This window comes from Polistes dominula, unplaced genomic scaffold, assembly GCF_049000335.1.
Source record: "Polistes dominula isolate Pdom_NZ unplaced genomic scaffold, Pdom_raw_medaka contig_28, whole genome shotgun sequence".
In the NCBI taxonomy this organism is placed as follows: domain Eukaryota; kingdom Metazoa; phylum Arthropoda; class Insecta; order Hymenoptera; family Vespidae; genus Polistes; species Polistes dominula.
Genome location: NW_028300879.1, coordinates 2624844 through 2648077, shown reverse-complemented (window position 1 = coordinate 2648077; position 23234 = coordinate 2624844). Strand labels below are relative to the sequence as shown.

The 23234-nt window shown below is 37.1% G+C and overlaps 1 protein-coding gene across 7 annotated transcripts in view; it reads left to right on the top strand.

Moving 5' to 3' along the window:
* Positions 1–23234, top strand: part of LOC107065093 (nucleolysin TIAR) — a 418517-nt gene that overhangs the window by 169913 nt on the left and 225370 nt on the right. For all 7 annotated transcript variants that reach the window (XM_015318424.2, XM_015318423.2, XM_015318426.2 and 4 more), the window contains one exon: positions 2688–2745. In XM_015318424.2, coding sequence (XP_015173910.1) covers positions 2688–2745 — 58 coding nt within the window. The remainder of the gene's footprint in view (positions 1–2687; positions 2746–23234) is intronic.

The window sequence follows — 23234 nt, the reverse complement described above, 5'->3', positions numbered from 1 at the left end:
TGCGGAGAAAATTTCGCCGATTTTTAGTGCAATCGTTTAATTGTGGCATTCCATCGATGTATTTCAATGACCATTCTACAGCATTTTATGATCCGCGGTGCGTCAATAATCGAACAAAGCCTCGGCATAAACGCTTTATCGAGCTCCACTTCTCGTTGGCAGACTATTTTGCCACCACTTGCGCGTTTCGCCATAATTCGGTTCAATTATCATCGAACGTATCGATTTTGGGAGGGAGTGAGAATGGTAGTGGAAAACGAGAGCCAACCATCGTGAGTGGTTACCATCGTGCCCCACGAATACTATGCGATTGCATTCGGGAAATTTGTGAAAAGTGCGTTTGGCTTTACGCCCCGAGACGTAATTTAAGTAGCTCTCGTTCGAAATCGGATCGGCGCGAACTCGAAGCGGATTATAAATGTCGATTATAACTAGAAACGGACGAGAGATCGTCGGTGAGATTTAAATAATTCAATGTGGTTATATCCCGACACTCAAATCACTGATTTAAAGACGTCTAATATACGAATTATAAAATGCTACATATATATTCAATGACCTCACGAGAATTAAATCGGAAACAACAAATACTCCGATTAATCTTCTCAAAACGTTTATCTGAAAATTGTTTTTCAGATTTTTAAGTTACTCTATTTTCTATATCTATTTGTTGATTTCTCGGACATCTAACAAGCGAACACGTCTAACACATCGTTAACAGGCAAGCTGCAACTACGTTTGTATGTCCCTCTAATTGTATGCGACTGGTTTGCAAACCAATATATCTTAAAGAAAGCATCATTGTTTAACATACATTTCGTTTAATCGCCATCCCCCTGCGAGTATTCGAAGATATTTCGTATAAAAAATAACTTAGTTATCCAGTTAGATAACGTTATCTTCGTTATTATCGAATTTATTTTCTTAATTGACCACTATATCGACAGAAATTTCGAATATTCTAGGTATCACCGTTGGCCACCAGAATCCTTACGAAATTGGTTAAATTTAGAAACCATCAACGAGAATCGATTTTAATTTTAATTCCTAATTTAGTCTTCGACCGCTGTTCATATTCTATTACTTTTAACTTTAGGATTTGAACGTACGAGGATCGGAGAGAGAGTATTTTGCGTATCTCGTGGTCTCTCGATGGACATCGGAGTTCTTGCGAAACGGTGTTAATTAGAAACCGAAATTTGGAAACAGACCGAAACAGATAGATATCGTATTCAGTATATGACCGAACGTAGCGAGGAAATAGCAACGTCGACGAGGTCCGTGGCAACGTCCAAGGGAAATGAAAAGTAACGATTCAATATCAGCACCACCACCACCACTGCGGTGTATCGTGTACCGAATTAAGCTCGCACTGATACGACCGGAATGTCGTTTATGCTGTTCCCGCCATTTTTCCATTATCTCTTTTTTCCCTGTTCTTCTTCTTTCTTTTTAAAACCTTTTCCCCCCTTTCTCTCTTTCTCTCTGTTTGTCCATTTAATACCATCCCAACATGTTTCCTTCCTTTATACTTACTACACTGGCACAACAGTAAGCAATTTTGAATTTCGCATTTCGTCATTTGAAAACAAATGTCACATTTTTATTTGCATCCATTGGTCCACCTATCTCGAACTACCACCCCCCACCCCACCCCCTCCCCTAACGTAAACTATTGTTATTGTTAATGCGTACGTTATCTGAATTATTCAAATGAGCTCTAATAGCCCGGAAGATATTCTACATTCGTAGCAATTACATATCCATTATGTGACATTATACAATGCTCTCGATGTCGTCGTTATCATTCGACCAATTACCATCACTTATACACGATTATTCCCCTCGTCTTATTTTATGAAATGATATGTGCGAATCGAAGATCAAAGAGAAAAATTTTCGGCAAGTGAGAAAACGTTCTAGGGTAGTCGAAAGATCGAGTAATTCCATAGCCAAATGTAAATCCGGAAAATGAATGTCGCTCGTATAATAGAAAGTTGGACGATCGAATTAATCGCTCGCTTTTCACGCTCGGTCGTGACGATAAAAGCGAAAAGTTCTTTTCGTTCCCTTAGATCCTAACATTTTAGAGCCACCATCTCTTTCTTTCTTTCTGTCTCATTTTCCTTCTTTCTACTTCTCTACTGGAGTGCTTACGATTCCAGCAAAAATGACTTTTACTATCTATCGAAATATCTTGGACTGCAAAAGGAGAAATTGTGTATATAGAGCGTCGCATATAAAGAATCCGTTTTACGGCGACTGTTAAGACCCGACGATAGCCGACACGTCCCATTTCCGGTGGCCGACGCCGACTGCTATCCCCTATAGGGACAGTGCGGGGGAGGAAGCACTTCCGTGTTGGCGCGAATCCACGTTCGAATTTAAAAGTATGAGCCTCCTTGACAGTAGCAGTATCACTACTGGACAGAAACACTTTCACGTCTGAGAGAAGTCTGAATAAATATGAGTTACGCTCTTGATACTATAGTAGATGAGACGAGAGAACCGATATATTTAGAAAATCGAGAGGAAAATATATTTCCTTTAAAGAAGTTCCATTTATTTCAATTCATTCTTTCATCTGATTTCACACACTTATCACAGATTTTTAAACTTCCTTTTATTTTTAATCTGCAAACACACATTACAACTAAAGAATATTTTTCTTCTTTCGAATGTTGCAGGAAATGAAAGTTAACTGGGCGACATCGCCGGGCAACCAACCAAAACAAGATACTAGCAGTGAGTACATTTTATTTTAAGATTATCCTTTTCAATATTTTTCTACATTTATTTCATGCTCATTTAAACTCTTTCGTTTAAATGTAAGTCGTAGGAAAACTATGCTACCTTAATATATTTATTTTTATATATACATATAGAAATATTAGGGAGAAAAATGAAAAATTCCTTTGAAATTTTGAAAAAAAAAAAAAACATTCACGATGATTATTATATTGTTTCTTTTTATTTGTTTGTGTAATTAAAGCTTTTCATCATTTCGATATTCGTTAAAAATGTATTTATTGCATTTGTTTCTGAATTCGCGTTTAACACGATTATATTAAAAACATTAGCTCTGCGTGCAGGTAATCGCAATGATTTAAAAACAGTATACTTTTTTTCATTTCTCGTCAAATTTTTGTCATGCGTCGTAATTTACTTCCATTACGGTCGACCGTTGACATATACATTGATTACTACACTCATACATAGCTAAAAACGTTACAACCTTTGCCAATATAACTGCAGTCAATCTTGGAATGCAATTTGCATTTTAACTGAAGGTTATTCGACGCGTCGTTCTTTTGACGAATGGATAATCCATTAGCTTTAATTAAAGAGAAAACTAACCTACGTATTACGAAGAAAACTCAATCAAAAATAATAAGATTCTTCTTCAATTAAGTTACAAAATTACTATTTTTCCATGATAATTCGTTTGATTATTTTATTGCCAAAAATATATGAGAAAATTCGCGAAAAACTTTCAAATGAGAAAAAAATCTCTTGTAAATCTATTCGAAAAATTTCACTGTAGAATATTCGCGAGTTCGTAAAGTTCAAGCGCTTTAGGATACTGTTTTATCGTTTCGAAAATCGCCAGAGTATACACGTTCCTATGTATTTTACAAGCTACGATATAGAACTTGGAATAACAGCCTCGTGCGTTTCTATAATAATGTCTACATACAAGGTGGGTTGAAGCGAATGCAACTTTGGTTAAGTATTAAGCACGCGTCACTAGGCAAGTTTATTTTTTGCTTACCAGAAACATAACTTCATTCTAGAGTAATTTCGAAAGCTCTAGTTTTTTTTTAAGAAAAAACAACAATAACAATAACATCATCATCAACAACAAAATATTTGATCTGATCCATCTTAATCTAAATTATTTTTACTTAAAACAGATGATCCTTTTTAACTCTAACACACGAGATAAGAATTGAAGAAAGGATCTTCTCATTCACACATATACGAGTACTTATGTACCAACAAGTGTCAAAAGCCGTCCATAAATGGCACGTGCAAGCCAAGAATCCTGTTTATGTCATCACATCCCCGTAAATTCAATATAACACCCTTACTTCGAATCGCTAGACAAAGACACCACGAGTATAAGACAGTAAGTAGGTATTCTTTTCGTGAGTCGGAAAGACGCGAGGATAGCATAAATGTAAAGTATCGGATCCGATCCTTTCTATCTTTTCTTTTTTCTCCCGATACGTACGCGTAAAAAAAAGTACACGTAGTCCTCGAGATTCCCCATAATATACGTATATACATATCTTTATATAGGAGGGTATGGGTAACGAGTGTGTACGAACATGTATACGTATATACGTTGGAGATCGAACGCGTGTGCGTATTTGAAATTCAGTGAGAGCTGGTGGCAATATTTAACTCAGTCTGAAATTCCTCTTTTTATGGACTTGTAAAACCGTGACAGGCACATGGGACCCGATCCCGACGTTTCTCTTACGCCCATCCCTTCTCTTTCTCTTTCTCTCTCTCTCTCTCATACACATACATGTACACTCTTTTCTAGCAAGTTGGTCTTCCATCCAACATACTACTACCTTTATCTCTCTTTCTATATCTCTCTTTCTCTCTTTCTCTGTACTCTTTCCATTCTCCTCCACCTTCCAGTTCCGCTTCTTCGACCGCTTCGACCTACGGTGTACCTCCTCTTCCGACAAATGCAAAACTAAAACCGTATCTCCCCCACCCCCTTCTCCAACTCTTCCTCCTCCTTTCCCTATTCTCTCGGTAAATATGGCCAGGAACTACGCTCCACACGAGCACCACCATCGTCATCCACTTTTCCTTCTCTAGAGAAGGCGGGTACTTCTTTTTCCACCGTTCGACCGACCAGCCTTCCACCCTTCCATCCTTGCGACGAACAAGAGAGAAAGAGAAAGAGACGTAGAGAGAAAGATACAAAGTGTATCGGTGTGCAGTGGCCGCAACTGGAACGCCGGTATGTTTTACTTTTCCGCGAGAGACTGCTAGTAAACTCCGACATTGGTGCACCTGCGCGCATCCTACAACTGCAAAGCTGCGTTCCGCAATCGTCTACGTGGAAAATGCGTGCATGCATGTATGAATGTATCTATCTACTATGTATCTATCTATATGTATCTGTTTATATGTTCCGAAATTTACTCGACTGACGATGAAAGTGAAACTAGGGAGCTTTCAAATGAATCTACATTTTGTTCTAGCGTGTTAAATATTTTATATATACATATAGATAATTATTCTACTCATAGATCATGTATTTATAAGAATAATGAAGCATTTATAGAATACCGCAGGTTGGTTTATAGTTTGAAACAATATTAGTAAGATTATTTAATATGTTTATATAATTTTGCATTTAGTTGTGTATTTAGTTAATGTTCATACGAAATAAGTGTATTTAAATATTATATATAGATACATAATATATTATAGAACAGATTTCTTTGTTCTCTATTTCACAAATAATCGACTTTGGAGAATTCCAGGGATATCGCAAAAGGGGAAATCCCTTTCTCTTTAACGAATCCTCACAGGACAGCGTAGTATGAAATTGTTCTAGTTCCGGACGAGTTGCAAGTCGCGGAGTTGTTAGTTACTTTATGAAAGAGGAAGAGAAAGAGCATCACGATGCATAGACCAGGGAATTTAACACCAGGATACGTTGACCAAAAGCGACAGTGTGCCGCTTGCCATTGTCTCTATTTCCAGCATTTACTATCTCTCTCTGTTTTTTCTTTTCCTTTCCGTCTCTTTTCTTTTCCTTTCCCTCCCCATCTTCCATCGTATTTTGTTAGCCCCTCTCGTTATTTTTCTTCTTTCCCTTGTTCTGTTTTTCTTTTCTTTCTTTTTAGAAAAGTTAGTACCTGGGTCGACAACGAGGATGCCACGGATTGTGGTTTGTTAACGGCTGTCTCGAGGAAAGTGGAGATTATAAATTCGTGTTTTAAACTGACGCATATGTTACGACTTTTATAACCGAATATCTATCTTTTAACCCAAATTTATTTTTAAAAAAATTAAATCATCTGATTCCACAAACAAAAATGTTTTTTGTTTTTTTTTTTTTTTTTTTTTTTTTTAATCTAGATCCGATACCATTTGTCGTTTACTAATTGTATCATAAATATGTTTTTGAACTTTGGAAGATCTTTCATTCGACTAGTTAGCTTTGATAACAGGTTATAATAACTAATTTAATTGGATTCAATGGAACTACAGAGGATTCGTAGCTATTCGATCATGGATGTAATTTTCTCAGGACGAGACCGATTATACGAGAAGCGATCGATTGATGTGTATGTCCTGTAACTGTATCACGCATCAAAGTAGCATACAATTTGCTCTAATTCATGTCTCCAGGTATCGAATGTTTCATGTGTCAAATACAGAAAGGAGGAGAGAGAGAGACAGAGAGAGAAGAATAGACAAAGACAAAGATAAAAACATTTACTTCCTGCATTCTTTACATATATATACAATAATATCTCTTATAATTAATATTTACACCATGTTTATTATTGCTTTATTATAGTATAAAATAACATTTGTTGAAAAGCTTTACAATTTATCCAAACTTTTGAATTGTTTTTACATTCAATCTTCGTATTAACAAGCACGAAAAATACATATGTTTTAGAATTCGTTATCACACACTCTCGTGATTTCTTGTTGAAAATATACAACATTTGCAAACTAATTTTACGGTATGTCGATTAAACGTTATCGAAATGAAAATTAGTAATTAATAATTAAGCCATACATTATACGGTCGTGCATTTGACGCAATAGAAAACTGGCTCTCACTAAATGGAAGAGATATTTGGTATTTCCTGTGATAATTCGAATCACTTTTAAACTTCTATTGAATTTAAACTTACTTTTATAATACAAAACTAAATGTTTTGTATCTCTTTCTCATCTTTATTTATTTCTCTTTCTTACTTTCTCTCGTTATAATAATTATAGACAGTATATAATATTACTCTTTCATAATTGCAATTTGGTACTCTGAAATCAGGAAAACAATTCTTTTATATACTTTTCCATTTCAAATAGTCGCGAATAATTGTAAATGAAAATAACCGATATTTCATTGATTGTTGCATTAACTAAATTCGTTTACTTACCAACGAATTATCTCTTTCACAATTGAATTCATTTACACGACCATTGATAGAGATAAAGCTACACCAAAATTGTAAAATAAGAAAAAATTTGGTTAGAGAAAGAGAGAGAGAGAGAGAGAGAGAGACTGAAATGGCGTATGGGTATAAACGAGAAATATAGAAAAGGAAGATCATTTTGTTAAGAGAAAGAAAGAGAGCTATTGTAGATATAGTCGGATTGGGTATCGCTAGCTGACTGTGTAATCGTGCATCGTTTTTCCTGCATTATGAATCGCGTCGAGAGATAATCGCTCGAGTATTTACGGGGCTTTTTGGTACAAAGGGGTTACACCGGAAGTCCCACTCGCGCATTCCGTTTATCCCTGGCAAAGCGTTTACCGTTAATCCATAAGCCACACGCCTTTGCTGTTTATATGAATTACTATGGCCGTTATCGTTATTAACGAAATACAACTTGTCGTACGTAACCCTGTCCCTCTTTCTCTCCATCACTTTAACTCTCTTTGTCTTTCTCTATCTCTTTCAAATCCTTTGGATATTCGGTATTACGAATTTCATCATACAGTTGGTGATAATCTTTAAAAGAGATTGCGAAGATGCCCAATTACGCTAAAATTTCTACGTTTCCACGTGCATTTTATATTGCGACTTATTTATTTATGCGGTTTTTTAAATTTATATTTCTATCTATGAAAAGAATAAATAGAAATAAAAAGGGAGGGATTATATAATAAAATAAATAAAACTCTTATATTTTTCTGACAACTAGAAAAAGTTTATTACTCGTTAAAAGAACCCCACGAATTATTTAAATCAATTATAAATAAATTTACAGGGAGATTATATTTGATTAAAACGAGTCCTTTTATTAATCGAACATTTGCAAAAGAGTTAAACGTTGATGTTTAAAATAATTAATATCAAAATATATAATTACAATTTGAATTTGACGATATTATCAAAAAGATTATTGTAAAAACATCGTATTATAAATCGTTTTCAACTTTATATGTTCTAAGAAAAAGGTTACGTCGATGTATTTTTTGACAACAGTAAAGCAACAGTAGCTGTTACGATTCAAAGGAAACTGAAACGCAGAAGGAAGTTGAACTTTTACACGGTCGAATAAATATTTTTTAAAAAAGCAAGCCTGCCCTTTTTCAACCTCGACTCTAGTTTTTACCCAATCTATTTTATCGAACGTTCGATCCAAGCGAGCGGTCAGAAAAAAAAGACGAAAGACAAAAGACAAATGGATAAGAGAAATAAATAAAAGAGATAGAGCGAGAGAAAGAGAGAAAGAGAGAGAGAGAGAGAGAGAGAGAGAAAACAATACAATAGAAATCCTTGTTAAAACATACGCATGGATAGACGACAGTGTACTGAATGTATGTTCATTTTTGTAATATTTTTTATCACATTTTCAAATATAACGTCGACAGTTTTTAACAAAAATACCAGTGTGAAATGGGTCTTAATTATAAATAAAAAATTCTAATATAATTTACTGACCGGAGAGGTGACGAAGGAACAAATGAAAAACGAGATAGAATGGGGGTGGGGTGAAGGCTTAGAGAAGAAGAGAAGAGGGGGTTGGTACGAGATCACAGGTGTCGGAAGTGGTGTTAGCCAGGGATCCGCGAGTGAACGTCGCGTTTAACCGAGAACACGGAGCAGGATCGACGGACCGAGAGAGAATGGGATTTGGCGTGGGAGACAAGTGCATCGCGTATTCTCTTTGTGTCCTCGACGTTGTACCAAAACCCCCGTTGGTAGTCCCTCCCTGCGCGCCTATGCACGGCAAACCTCATTTTAGAGACCAGGGACCTTTCTCTCTCTCTCTCTCTCTCTCTCTCTCTCTCTCTCTCTCTCTCTCTCTATTTTGTTCTCTCGTTCGCTTTCTCGTTCGTTGTTGCTCGAGAGCATCACGTTTCGTCCAGTTGCCGTCGAAGGCCTTCCACCGATAGCATTTGTGGCTAGGCCATCGTCATTGGTGAACCACGGTTGCTCACCGTTACAACGTTCGAGAGATCGAGTGTCAGCATCATATGGAACGGCCAACAGTTAGAAGAACAGGACACTAGGAGCTACATATATGTATGTACATCTTGGATTATGGGACTTGTCGTTCGTCCACTCTATAAATCGTCGAGACGATTAACTCGTTCCCTCTTGAGACCCTTCCTCCTATTTCTCTTCACGTTCTATGTTTGGAGAAGCCGCAAAACGTAAAAACATCAGAGAAAGAACGATATTATAATATTAAAATTGAATACATTTATTGGTTCTAGAGACAAAGATTAATCACAAATAAAACAGGATATAAAACATTAAACTAGGTTTATATTCAAGTATCGAATCAACGATTATAGGAAATGAAACTGCGAAGAATTAGGCAAGCGTAAAATACCAATGTAGATTCCTTTTGTTTGACTCGAAGAAAGTTCGAGTTTGTTCTTAATGAACGAACTTCGATGACTGGCTCGACATATCTCTTTCTCTTTCTCTCTCTCTTTCTCTTTCTCCCTTTCCCATCTCTGTTTTTCTTTGCTGCAATACTCTTATATCATTGAAGTTCTCTTGATTGATATGTATTTGGATAAATTACGAAAGATATGAAGTATTTCCTTCGTGCATCATCATTTCTTCTTCGTAACTTCCTCACGTGTAGTGCATCAAAGAGTTTTTCTTTTGCATTCTTTCATTTTTTCATAATTTACTGGACGATCCCTTTTAAGCATTCACTTAATTAACATCGTTAATTCACGTTCTTTTATTACCAAGCGAAGTAACAAAAGAACGTTACATAACAGAATTTACGTAGTATTTTCTAAGTATTTTCTTTCTTTCTTCTTCTTCTTCTTTATATCTTTCTTTCTTTCTTTTTTTCTTTATGCACTTCTCTTATTTTTAAAGAGAAATACAAAGAAAATTGAGACTTTTGTCTTAGTAAATATTTATATATTTTATCAGAGTTTTTTTTTTTTTTAATTAAATATAAAAATATGATTCTTTGATAAAATGATATACATAGACAATTTTTTGATGCATTCTGTCTTAATCATGAATATAGTTACAATAGATCCTATTGTAATTCATATCAGAAAGCATAGGATTCTACTGTAGATCTGTCGAATCTCATTACATGCTATTATTACACTCATATTTGAATATGTTTGGCATATCTATTGTACATGTTTCTATGACCGACAGTTACTAATTGGTAACAGAAACTATTCAAAGGTGGGCGAATATATGTACACCGTAGTACACATATACAGTACATCGTAGTTGAAATAGTTGAGATTTCTCTCTCTTTGACTTTTCTACTTTCTGTACATTTGTGTTTTTAAAGTATATTATTTCTATTTAAAATTATTATTTAATTATTATATGTGAGAACTTTTTCATATTATTTCTTCGTCATGATATAAAGGATTATATAGAAATTTCGAGGGGATAAAATGAAACAAACGTGAGAAAAGAGATATGAATTGTCATTTACTCGACGCGCATTAAATAATATTAAAAATTCATTTTGTGATTTTTTAAATGTAGTTTCCGTCTTTCTAGAAAGCATTAACATTCATGGATCATAGGACAAAGGAATAATAAAAGGAGATAGCAAAAAAAAAAAGGGGTGAGTGAATGTGAGAGAAAGAGAGAGAAAATGTAAAGAAGGTGAAGAATGTTCGAGAATAGTAGTAAGGATTATACGCGATTTATGTGGAAAAAAAGAAAACGTATTTTTACATTTTACTTGCATCTAGCGTGCAATTCAACGTATATACATATACATATACATATATATATATATATATATACGAATGAGGTATCTGAGAATAGTAAATGCGTAGGTATTATTCTGTGAGCTTTTTGGCATAGCTGACGATGATTGTGGTGGTATTGATGATGGTGGTGGTGGTAACAGCGAAAGATATTAAAAAAACATAAGGCATGATTACGTTCGAACCCAGAGCTCGCTTACCTTTATCCTGGAAAACAATCAGACACTTGTGCAATTTTCAGTCACGAACAATACGTACAATAGTATGCCGAGTGCACAACGTTACAAAGGAAATCTGAACGAGTAAAATTCATTATTTCCGAGCGCTACGTAGTAGTTTTAAGGATTATTTTCACGTGCGCCCATCGGCGTATTCGGTTGATGGAACGATACGAGCTTTAATCAAGTTAATGCAACCCGCCGTATACGCGCGCCTACGAAGCGAAGATTTCGACGCACACGTTCAATGAAAAGAGAGAGAGAGAGAATGAGAGTTAGTGTGGGTGAATGGAAGGAGGGTGAGAGTGAGTGGATGTACAGGTGTGACGGATTGTTCGCAAACGCGCGTTCCAAATAACATTTACGCGAGGAGTTCGATAACGCGCCATCCAGTGTCGATCGAAAACTAGAAATTCGAATTGACATTTTTCCCAGATTGCTTTGAAGAAGATAACGTATCTGCCTATCGCGAATTTCAACTCATTTATTTCGATAATTATATCGAATACATACGTATATATTTTAACGAATTTCATTTATATTATATTTCTACACGTATTAGTAGTTTAATATTTTAACTTAACTTGAAATATAATTCGATATCGATATATATATATATAAAAAAAAAAAAATAAAACTAACACCGATAGCTTTACTTATTCGAAGGATTAAATAATCGATAAACAATCGCATGAATCTGTAAGAGTGAGATTAGCTTTTTTATTCCCTTCCATGTCGCTTTAAAAAGGATGACTGGCGTAAGCGTTTATTTACATCCCCATCACGCTCTTCCGTCTCTTCCGTTATTTCTCAAAAGAGAAACTAGAATGAGAGAAAGAGAGAGAGAGAAAGAGAGAGAGAAAAAAGAAGAAAATGGAGATGTACACAGGAAATGGACGTAGCATCGTGCTACGCTAAGAGTTCCCGTAGGATATATAGGATCAGGGGTTGTCCCTTTTTCGAGATACTTCGAACGAACAATGTACGAGAGGCGTAAACGCAAAACGTAAATGCGGAATATCCACAAGACCAAGAGAATCACTACGATCCCTGGTGTGTGATAACTCAGGTGTCGCGAATAAGCTGACCCCTCTTTCGCCGAATGCAACACCCCTTTATGCAACAACGCACCCTCGACAATTCTACCCCTTGAAAGCTTTCCTCTTCTCTCTCTCTCTCTCTCTCTCTCTCTTTCTCTTCTATTTCTCATTCTGTCTGTCTGTCTGTCTCTCTTTCTCTCTCTCTCTCTCTCTCTCTCTCTCTCTCTCTTTGTCCAACAACGGCAAACTCGGAATACATGTCCGACATGCCCGACGATTTAGCATTCTATCGTTTTACGGCACTCGTTAAACGCACCGCAAATTCGAATCCCGTGATGAAATCCCTATCTCTCTCTGTCTCTCTTTCTCTCTCTCTCTCTCTCTCTCTCTCTCTTTATCCCTCTGTCTCTCTTCGCTATCTCCCTCTTTCTGTATATACGCGTATCGTTTTCTCTCGTTTTCACATGACCGTGCATACCAAGCGCGGTCGAAAGAACAGTGCTTTTTTGAAAAACAGCTCGTATAACGCTCGCTCGACTCTTTCGAGATTTTTCACATTTTTCCAAGCCCTCGCCCCCTTGCATCCCCCTTTCTGCATTCCCTTCGAATACCCCCATTCGTACGAGAAAATATTAAAATAAGTATCCGTTATCGTTGAACGTTATCGCACATCACTTTTCGGATGAAATATTCTTTTTAAGAGTTTATCGAATGAAAATGAACATTTTTTCTTGTTAGAAAAAAAAAGAAAGAAAATGATAGAGAGACGGAGAGAGAGGAAGAGAGGGAGAAACAGATAGATAGAGAAACATAGAGTAGCCTCGGGAAAAAAATGAGAAAGTAAGAACTTTTCGGCTCGCTAACAGTAAGAGAAAATATGAAAAATATTATATTAACAACAACTAACCTCTCCACTTTATTTACTCATTTTCTTTCTCTTTCTCGCTTATTTGTTATATAAAACATAACTGAGCTTCATATTTAATTACCCAAAGAAGTAAGTACTGACTTTTCATCCGTTTGAGCGGAAGCAAATAACGATTTCTCGGAAGATATTAACGGATTTTCTGGGCTTGTTGTACATCAAGGATAAGAAAAGAAAAGAAGATAGGAAAGGCTTCTTCTTCTCCATCTCTCCTTCCATTTTTTTTTCTCTTTACTTATTCCCAAAGACGTTTACGCGAGATAGCAACGGTAAGATAGTAGTACTATATAGTAGGGAAGCTTGAAAAGAAAGAAAAGAGGATAGAATTTACGCGAAGGTGTCGTAGCTGCTCAACGCAGGAGGTCAACGTCGAGAAACGACGACAACGACGACGACGACGAGGAAGAGAACGTAAATTTACGGGTTCGAGGTAGTAGGAAAGGGTGAACGGAGGAATGAATCACGTCGGTGTATATCTAAACGTCCAGATAGCAAGGGAGGTAATTTTAAAATGCAGAATTTCCTTTTTCTTTTTCTTTTTCTTTGCCTTCTATCTCTCTTTCTCTCTCTCTCTCTCTCTATCTATCTATCTATCTATCTCTTTCGTTATTTAACTTACACGCGTTATCCTTGCTAGCTCGGAAAAGAAAATTATTTTGTCGTCTTGACACGTGGCAGAGGGGTTCCCGTGTGAAGAAGGAGACAGAAAGAAAGAGATAGGAACACGCCAGAAGGGATGATGGCGTCTCTCTAGTAAAGAGCCCAAGAACGATATGAAAAAGCGAGTTTATGGGAGCCGTAAAGATTATACCGTGAAGAGTGCTCTCGAGTATGTTCCTTTTTTCTAACGCCTTCTTCTTCGACTTCTTTCCTCGCCGGTCAACGAGCATAGTAGACGTGTAACACATGTTTTATGAGAAGTTTCCTGTCGAAGTGTCAACTCTTGAAAATGATTTTTCCTTAAAACTTCATCTGAGTATAATCTTTTAGCCTTTTAAAAGTCTTCTTAAGATAGTAATATTTATAATATTATAAAATAAATGATAGTTTTTATCTCTCGTGAATATAATTCCTTAATATTTTCAAAGTATTCTTAGTCTAGTGATATCTATTTGATATAATGAAATAAATAAAAGAGAGAAAGAGAGAGAGAGAAAGAGAATTGTTGTTAGTTGAAAGAGAAATATTCTTATTGGATATTGAAAAGTAATCAATATATGAGGCAGATTCTGTCTCGAAGACGTTATGTATGAATACATATGAAGAATGACGTATATCGAGTTGAAATAATAAGAGAGAAAGAGAGAGTAGATATTCATACGCTTAGTAAAAGAAAGAGAAAGAGGGATAGCAAAAGAAAAAGAACGAGAGAGAAAGAGAAAGAGAAATAGAAAGAGATGCAAACGCGCGGAAAGCAAAACGAAGTTCCACGTTAAATTAATGATGATATAGAACAAGGAATAGCGCGAACGCGAATAAATTTTGCCGGTTTTGCGGAAGTGCTAAATGGAAAATTGTGTTTCCAAATGAAACGTTGCGAGGTGAAAATCTAATGGCATCTGAATTATGGCCGTATAAGAACACCGGCGCTACGCATAAATATTCGCGAAATGCCGAGTCGTGTATCATCGAAATAATTCGAGCGTGCCTAACGGGCTTCGTTCTGAAATCCGTATTATTTTCGAAAGAACCGGATTCTCTTTTTCTCTGTCTCTCTGTTTGTCTCTCGATCGACGCACGAGAAATCGGCGGGGTGTTGTGTTCGCTATTCGAGCATTCGTTAAAACGTGTCCATGAACGTGCGCGTTATTACCGCCGTTAACCAAAAAACGGGCAACATAACGAAAAATATAAAAAAAAAAAATATATATATATAGGAACGTGTACGGTAAAAACAAGAATAACGAAAATATATATATATAGAGAGAGAGAGAGAGAGGACTTGCGCGAGACGGACAGCAACGTCAGTCTCCCTTGTATCAAAAAAAGTATGCAGTTCATGATATGAATTCGTGCGCGGAAATGTATGGTTAACAAAAACCGCGTAGATGTTTTAAATAAACCACCAGCGGGCATGCCATAAGCTACTCCGCGTGCCGCGGTGACTATTTTCCGAACCGAACGTGTGGATTAGCGGAACATGACCGCTTTAGGGGGGAGTCGATGGGGAAAAATTTACCCGAAATTTGCATCGAACTCGGCTCGACCCGGTAAAAATGCAAATTCCGGCGCGCATCGAGCGTGACTTGCTTAAAAAAAAAAATAAAAAAAAAAAATAAAAAAAAAATAAAAAAAGGAAAAAAATATAGGATAAAATAAAACGAAAGAACGATGAAACGGCCACGAGGAAACACTGAGAGGGAGAAAGAAAGACAAAGTAGAACGGGGAGTGATTGAGAGTGGGGGATATAGGAGGAGGAAAAGAAATAAAAATGCGTATAGGACGAAAGATTGGTGCTCTACGATTTCTCTGTGAAAACTAATCGTCTCTCCCTCTCTCTATCTCTCTTTCTTTTTTTTCTCTGTCTCTCTCTTTTCCCTTCTTTGACCTAGCCTTATCGTGGATCTCTGGATGAACGTAAAAGAAGAAGAACGGCAATCGTGTCTTTGATAAAAAATATCTTATGGGTAATTAGTTGGATTTCACGGTACCCGCACAGGAGCAAACGAAGCACCTATCTCGCTCTCTCTCTCTCTCTCTTTCTCTCTCGATACCGCTAGATGTTCGTTAAGAGAACTTTAGTAGTGCTCAATAAAGTGATTTTTTCTCTTAAAAAAAAAAGTCTCGATTCCCTCGAATCGATACCTTAGTGCACCGCGACGCAGTTTAGCGTGCGTGCATGCAACGAGAACTTAATGAGGCTACACGCACAGCATAAAGGCGCACTGGTTGTGGTTAACTAGGCCTCCATGTTTTATGGTCAAACGTTCCATATCTTTTTAATGTTTTTACAATAACGTACTGCCCTCGTTGATGTATTAGTATACCGAGAATTTCACGACGCTGTTTCGCGGCATCATAAAGCGTTAGCAACATGCCTGCCTGATATCGTCACCAAATTCCAATGGGCGAGAGTCCATTTCTATATGTCTAAATTTCTACATTTATATATATTTATATGAGACTTATTTAGATGTATGGTACAAAACGTACAATTTTTTTTCGTTTGAGAATCCGTTTTCGAGAAAAAATCTTGTTTGAACAGTTTTTTGAATATGCATAAACTGAGTTATACTCTTAAATTACTTATCAATTATAAATATTTTCTTTCGCTAACGCTTTCGTATTCATTGAATTCTTTAATATTTATCAACGTTTTGTTTTCGGTAGCATAACATATTTTCTCCTATGTTTAATCAGTTTTCATTAATTGAACTTTAATAATAACGCAACATTAACAGTTAAGTTAAAAAACGTCATTCAGGCAGAAGGGTAATACAGAAGACAATGTAAAGATAAGTTGAGTAAGATTCATTCTATGATTAGAGCAGTTTGAAACGTGAGATTTTTCGAAAACAGTGCCACAAACAAACAAAAGTTACTTTTTTTCTGATTCTTTTGTATATCTAGAATCATCTCCCCGTTTGACTTAATCATTCATCCAAATACACTCTGTATATACACTTATTGATATTTTATCCTTTTAATACTTTCAATTCTAATGAGTATACTAGAAATGCGTACGTTTTCATTGACGCATCAATAGTCTTTTCAATCTTTTTTTTTGTCCTTTTTTTCACATTCTTTCCCTTTCTCGAAAAAAAAAATGAAATAAACATCCCTAGCTACAGTAGACGTCGTGTTCAGAGAAAACATGAAATGTAGGTCGCCGATAGACGTCATGTTCCATCGCGGGACCTCAACTGACAGACGTCACGTTCGCCAAAGTGTTAGGTAATGAAGATCGATGTGTAAAAAATTAAATCGACGAAAAAACAAATGAAAAAGGACGAGTCGAATATAAAAAGAAGAAAAGAGAAAAGAAGAAAAAATAAAGAAAGGAAGAAAATAAAATAATAGAAGAAAGAATTCTATCGCAAAGTCTTTGAGATTAAAATTTGCTTTCTGAAACTCAGCCTCGGGGCAATACTTTTATGTAAAAACGTTTATTTGCTCCAACTTAAACAAAGACCAAAGATCGACCTCGATTAATTCGAAAGAAGAAAAAGGTTCGAGAATAGTCGTTCCAGAGAATCTCGCCGGTGGACATATTTTTCTTTGTGTATTAGCATGCATGTATGCATACAGATACATCTTACATACGCATACAAAAGATTGTGTAATCTTTTCGTGGAAGCTGATACGAAAAGCTGCTGGTCCTTCTTCTACCTTCGTTTTTCTATAAACTTAACTGAGCCCTTCTCTCTCTCTCACTTTCTCTCATATATACACATATATCCACTCGTCCAAGATAATACCATAATACAAGCACATACGAAGAGTCGAGCGAACGGGTTTCAAGATTACAGGGTATATAAGGAAAATGATAAAGAGTTTTCGTACAGTTAACTGGATCCTTGAGGACTAATAACTCGTTTGCTTGAGCTTATAAGGAAGAACAGTGTTGGTGGAAAAAAAGCGCATTGCTCGTAAGATACGATAAATATCATATAACTATAGTTTTCTTTTTCTTGAGATGGCAAGAGGAGAGAGAAGGAAGAAGTGTATTACGGTGGTACGGATCACCGAACCCTTTTTCGATAGAACGTTTCGCGAAAAAGAACTTGGAAGGTAGTACCTTCGCTATCTGAATGTGCCATCGCCGATGGAAGGGCCATCCTATCGCAATATCCACACTGGTAATGGCCCTAAAGTCGAAAAGAAAGCGCCACTGTGGACCGGTATAAGAAGAGAAAGGAAGCGAAAGAGAGAGAAGGAGAATGGGGAAAGAGTCAGGGGAACAGTTAGATCGCGGAAGCTCTTAAATTAGCAACGACGCAACGACGATGTGGTTGGGCGAAAGAGAGTTGTCGGTGAGTCAAGAGTAGAGAGGTAAGGGGAAGTGGGTGGGTAGAGTGCTTTCGTTTCAAGTGCCGCAGTTTCGTATGGCCGCAACGTTCTAGTACCGCGGGGCTTGGTATCGAAAAAGTATAAACCAGTGGATATGCAAATGCCTCTAGAAAGCACCACCACCGACCGTGGTAGGGCAAGTGGTGGTGATGGTGGTGGTAGTGGTAGCAGTGATGGTAGTAGTGGTGGTGATACAGGGTGAGTCCTGTGGCTTGCGGAGTCGGCGATGTCCAACGACGACGAACCAACGACTGACTTCGAGCTCACATTCTCTTTCGGGAGAACTCGCACCGAAATGGATGGATATATTTTCCTACGTGTCAGTTTCCATAACTCATATTTCCGACGTACGCACAAAGTGCCACTGTTGTATTTCCAACGAAAGGCGTTGTATTTTCAGTATCAATGCATTTTGACGTTTCTTCGTTGGAAGGTACTGACATAACTAAAATTACTTTTATCTTACTACCCATTGTTTATGACACAACGATTTATTATTTATTTGCTCGATACTCCACCATATCCAACTACGAAACAATTTCTTATCGACGTTTCAAATGATTAACAAACTTTGTTGCAAGATTAATATTCATAAATTCAAAAGTCAAAGTAAGTTTCGTTTAAAGATACGAGACATGGTAACAAATTATCTCCGTACTATTAACGTAGACATTTATTAGAATTTACTCGAACTAATCACTCAAAAATAAGTATCTTTTTCTTAAATAACATACATTCATCGTAACAGCGATAGAAGGTGTCCTTCTTTGTATTTCTCGTCTTTATGACTTGTCTGACACATGCGAACGTGGTCTTCATAGGTTGGTATAAGCCCCGACGGCGTGGGTGGTAAAGTGTATCTCGTCGACGATAATTACCCGTACACGTCCGCGTTCTAGCCAACGAGGAACACAGCTCGTATTCAGATACACGTCGCTTCCATATGCCACCTAACGGTGTTCCTCTCCACCCTGCTCTCACCCTTTCTCTTTCTCACTCTCACTCTCACTCTCACCATTCCTCTTTCAATTCTCTCTCTTCCTCCCTCCCTCCTCTCTACTCCAACCTTCCCCACCGCGCTAATTCGTAGCTTGCTTCGTACCACGAGGCAGCCTCTACGTTTATTAAATTCATTTATCTTCCATGAAAATCATGTTTGTAACATGTACCTCTCTAATTGGACGCATTAAAAATAATTTTACAGGAACGCACCTTAATATGCGAGTGTTTGCGTACTTGCCAGTCCACTCTCTCTTTCTCTTTCTCTTTCTCTCTTGGCTCTTCAACTCTCCCTCACTTCTCACCGTCTCTCTTCCTGCATTTATCCTCTTTTACAAGAGTTGGAGGTACTTAGCCGCTCGAGACTGGCTCACGCATTCGCTGAAACGCGTTGTGCCTGAAAGCTCTCGCGCGCGCAGGAGCAAGTGAGCGATTACGGCAGTGTTCTCATGTCTTCTTTGCGTATATATTCACCAGCTACTCTCTACCTACATCCGGATGATACATATTTATGATGGAAACGTGTGTACTGAGTGGCTGAATGTGTGCAACTAAACAGGCAAGGGAGAAGGGGCAGGGGGGTTGCATGAAACAGACTTCACGTTAAAGGGAAGAGAAAAGGGAGAATGGGATTTGTAGAAGCATCGTGAGGGACGAATGGGAGGATTCTACGAAAGGGATTATTTGCCAAGCAAATAATGCGTCGGGTTTCTAAATAGCGATGACAGTTCTGAGAGTGTGCGACTAATCTCGTGTTTTTGAATTTTCGGCCCCGTCCTCGACATCCTTGTTGTCCGAAATTTGCGTACTAATCTTTTATCATCTTTGAAATATTACCAAAATTAGAGACAACAAATATCTAGAAAAGGGATAATGACAGATTTTTCTTTGAAACAATTTCTATTAAATACTCTCTCTCTCTCTCTCTCTCTTACTGTGGAAAAATTTGAAAATAATATCAAATCTTCTTTACGAGAGAAACATATTTTATAAAGGCTCTGGACCTGTATGCCAGGTAAACGTTGAAGCAGCAAACACTGTCGGAATATCCATGTAAGTAATGAAAGTGAGTTTAGCGAGTATACGCGACGGAGGTAGCAGTGTACATTTCTTTGACAGCCGCGGAACGCAACAGGTTGGTAAATACTTAAAATCTGCGATTGTATCGCGTATTTTGAGGAGAAGTACGTTATGTACGCGCTTATCGAATTTCCTTAGATGAGCTGGAAAATGACGTTATTCTTATATTATATTTGCTGCTCATTCACTCAAGACTGTTCGTTATTTCAAACTCGAGGCATCGTTTTCTTTTTTTTTTTATAAATAATAATTATAGATCATAAATTCATTTTCAACATTTAAAAATTTCGAATGGACAATAAAAGATTTGATTTTTTTTTCTTTCTTATAAATTGAATACTCTCGATAAGATTACAATTTCTTTCTTTCTTAGTCACTAACCTCTTTCACCGCTCTTTCTAACGTTTCGCGTAATAACAAAGATGTCTTTTTCAGTACTTTTTTCAAGCGTGGAACTTTTTTACGGGACAGTACGATATTTGCCTTAAAACTCAGTTTTTAGCTACGCTCTTGCTAAGAATTTTCTTCTTTGAAATTTCTCTCGTATCTTGACTTAAACTAAGCCCATTTATAGTTAAATTTATTCGTATCTTTTTTCTTAATATCCATGTAAGTTAACGCTAAAAACTTGACTTTCTTTATTTTACGTAGATCTAACTTACTTCGAAAAATTTTCTTTTTTTAAATCTTTCCAAAAGATTCGACATCTCGGTTTGAACGATTTACACAGTGAACAATGATCTAACGATCCCAACGTCGAAGATACAAATGAAAGAAGGAAACAAAACTAGAAAAACAGGGGAAAAAGAAGGATTAAAACAGAAACAAAAATAAAAAAAAATAAAAAAAGGAAAAAAATACACAACAATAGATAGATAGATAGATAGATAGATAGAAGGGAACGAAACGAGAACGAATTCGGCACTCGATTCTCCCTTTTTTTCGAAGCGACGAGCATGCTTCGTAAGCGATCGAAATATGCGATAGCTTTGCTCGAAGCCAACGAGTCGGCTAATCGAGATACACTGCCTATGTCGCATCGTCCGCTAAATCCATCGGTATAAATCCTATAAAATACATCGAACACTCGATACTACTGCCGTCGGCTTTTCTGCTAGATCCAAGAACGTTTCTTTTCGTTCTATGATATATACGTACGAATTCGGTTTTTAAATTCGATAATAATTTTCATACGCGACCTTCGTATATCTCGTTCCTGTTGACGGACGTCAACCAACGCGAACGAGCAAACGAGCTCAGCGACCGACCCATTCGGATGTTTGCAAAAGGGGAAAAGAATAAAAAATTAAAAATAAAAAATAAAGTTGGAAAAAGACAGAGAGAGAAAGAAAGAAAGAGAGAGAAAGAAAAAGAGAGAGAAAAAAAACACAAAAAAAAGGTCGATCAAAATGCTCTGGTAAATCGAACGCTCGTAGACAGTGACCGCTTCGTGTAGTATCCAACTGTATAAAAAGCCACACGCGTTTGCGGGGGGATGCTAATGCGGAGTTCGAGTATACGGGACGAGTATACGCGTTATGAAAGCTTTTAACGACTTTTGACAGAAAACTGTAGCGAAACGTCGGTACACGCTCTCGCCAACCTTGTAAATATAAACCGCGCTGACAAGAGAGAAAGAGAGTGTGAGAGGGAGAGAGAGAGAGTAACAGGAAAAAATACAGGCGTGCAGGAGGCAAAGCAAATTTCCACATTTTTTCTCTTCCCTTACGCTTTTGTTCTCGCTCTCTCTCTCTCTCTCTCTCTCTCTCTCTCTCTGACTGTCTGTCTGTCTCTCTTTTTATCTCTCCCTTTCTCCCTCTCTCGTTTTCTTTTGTTTTTTTAACGTAAACACTGGATCGAGCGGAAACGAGAGGAGTGGTCTGTGGTAGTCGGAGATATATATATATATACATATATACATATATATATATATAGAAGAGTATCCTTCAGATGTGTGTAGTAGTAGAGAGAGGAGAGAAGAAAAATAATAGAAGGACTTATTCCTCGTAGTATCACAAAAATTTTACGAATACCAGACTCTATTTCTTTTTCCATTTCTCTCTCTCTCTCTCTCTATCTCTCTCTTTACCACTCCCTCTCTCTTTCTGGTTTCTATGTTGTTAGGGGATTTTAATGTGTGTCCGCGCAAGGTAATTCGTATGGTTGGTTGTTTGGAAACGAGAAGGACATTAGGGATCGCAAAAGAGAAAGAGAGAGAGAGAGAGAACGGAAATGGTACATGCATACGCGTAAAGAGAAATAGCGAGAGAGTAGTCTCTGGAGCGTTGGAAGTAGATTGGAGCATCCTGACACAGCGACCGTTTGCGCTGCGTCGCACGGTATTTAGAGCTTTAATGCGAAGCAGACTGAAACCTGGACCGGACTTGTGTAGTCGAGCTCGATGGAGTGAGCGGGGTAATGAATAGGGTGTTAGTGAAACACGGTGTAACTGCTAACGTTGAAGTGGCCAAGCCGCACATACATACATAGAAGCCACGTTCAGCAAGCTACGCGTCCAGTCACGCGTACCTTCCTACGCATAAACGAGTTCGAATCGTATTGAAACCGCTCTGACTCCAACCTTCCTGCTTTTCAACGAGTCCAAGAACATGACTAACTTCGTTTCCCTTCTATCGTTTTTCCTTTTTCGGCCCGACCTCGAATACCGGATTATCTTCTTAACCAAAAGAGGGAGAGATACAGAGAGCGGGAGTAAGGGAAGGGATGTTATTTAATCGAATATCTTCCTAACGGAAAATTCCACTTTTCGAATTTTGTTTCTACTTGATTTACTCTAAACACTTATGTGATAGTTTTTATTAATTTTAAAAAAAAGTAACTAACAAGTTGTTTATAATATTAAACGTGCCGTTTAATTTTAATCGAAGTTCGATTTAGTTTTCTATAAAAGGAGAATAGTTTTAAGTAGTATGAATTAGTGCTGGGTCAAGCAAGGAAATGAAGCTTAACTAGAAATAATTAGAAAACTGGTACGTTTACCAACGTATAGACGTGTTGT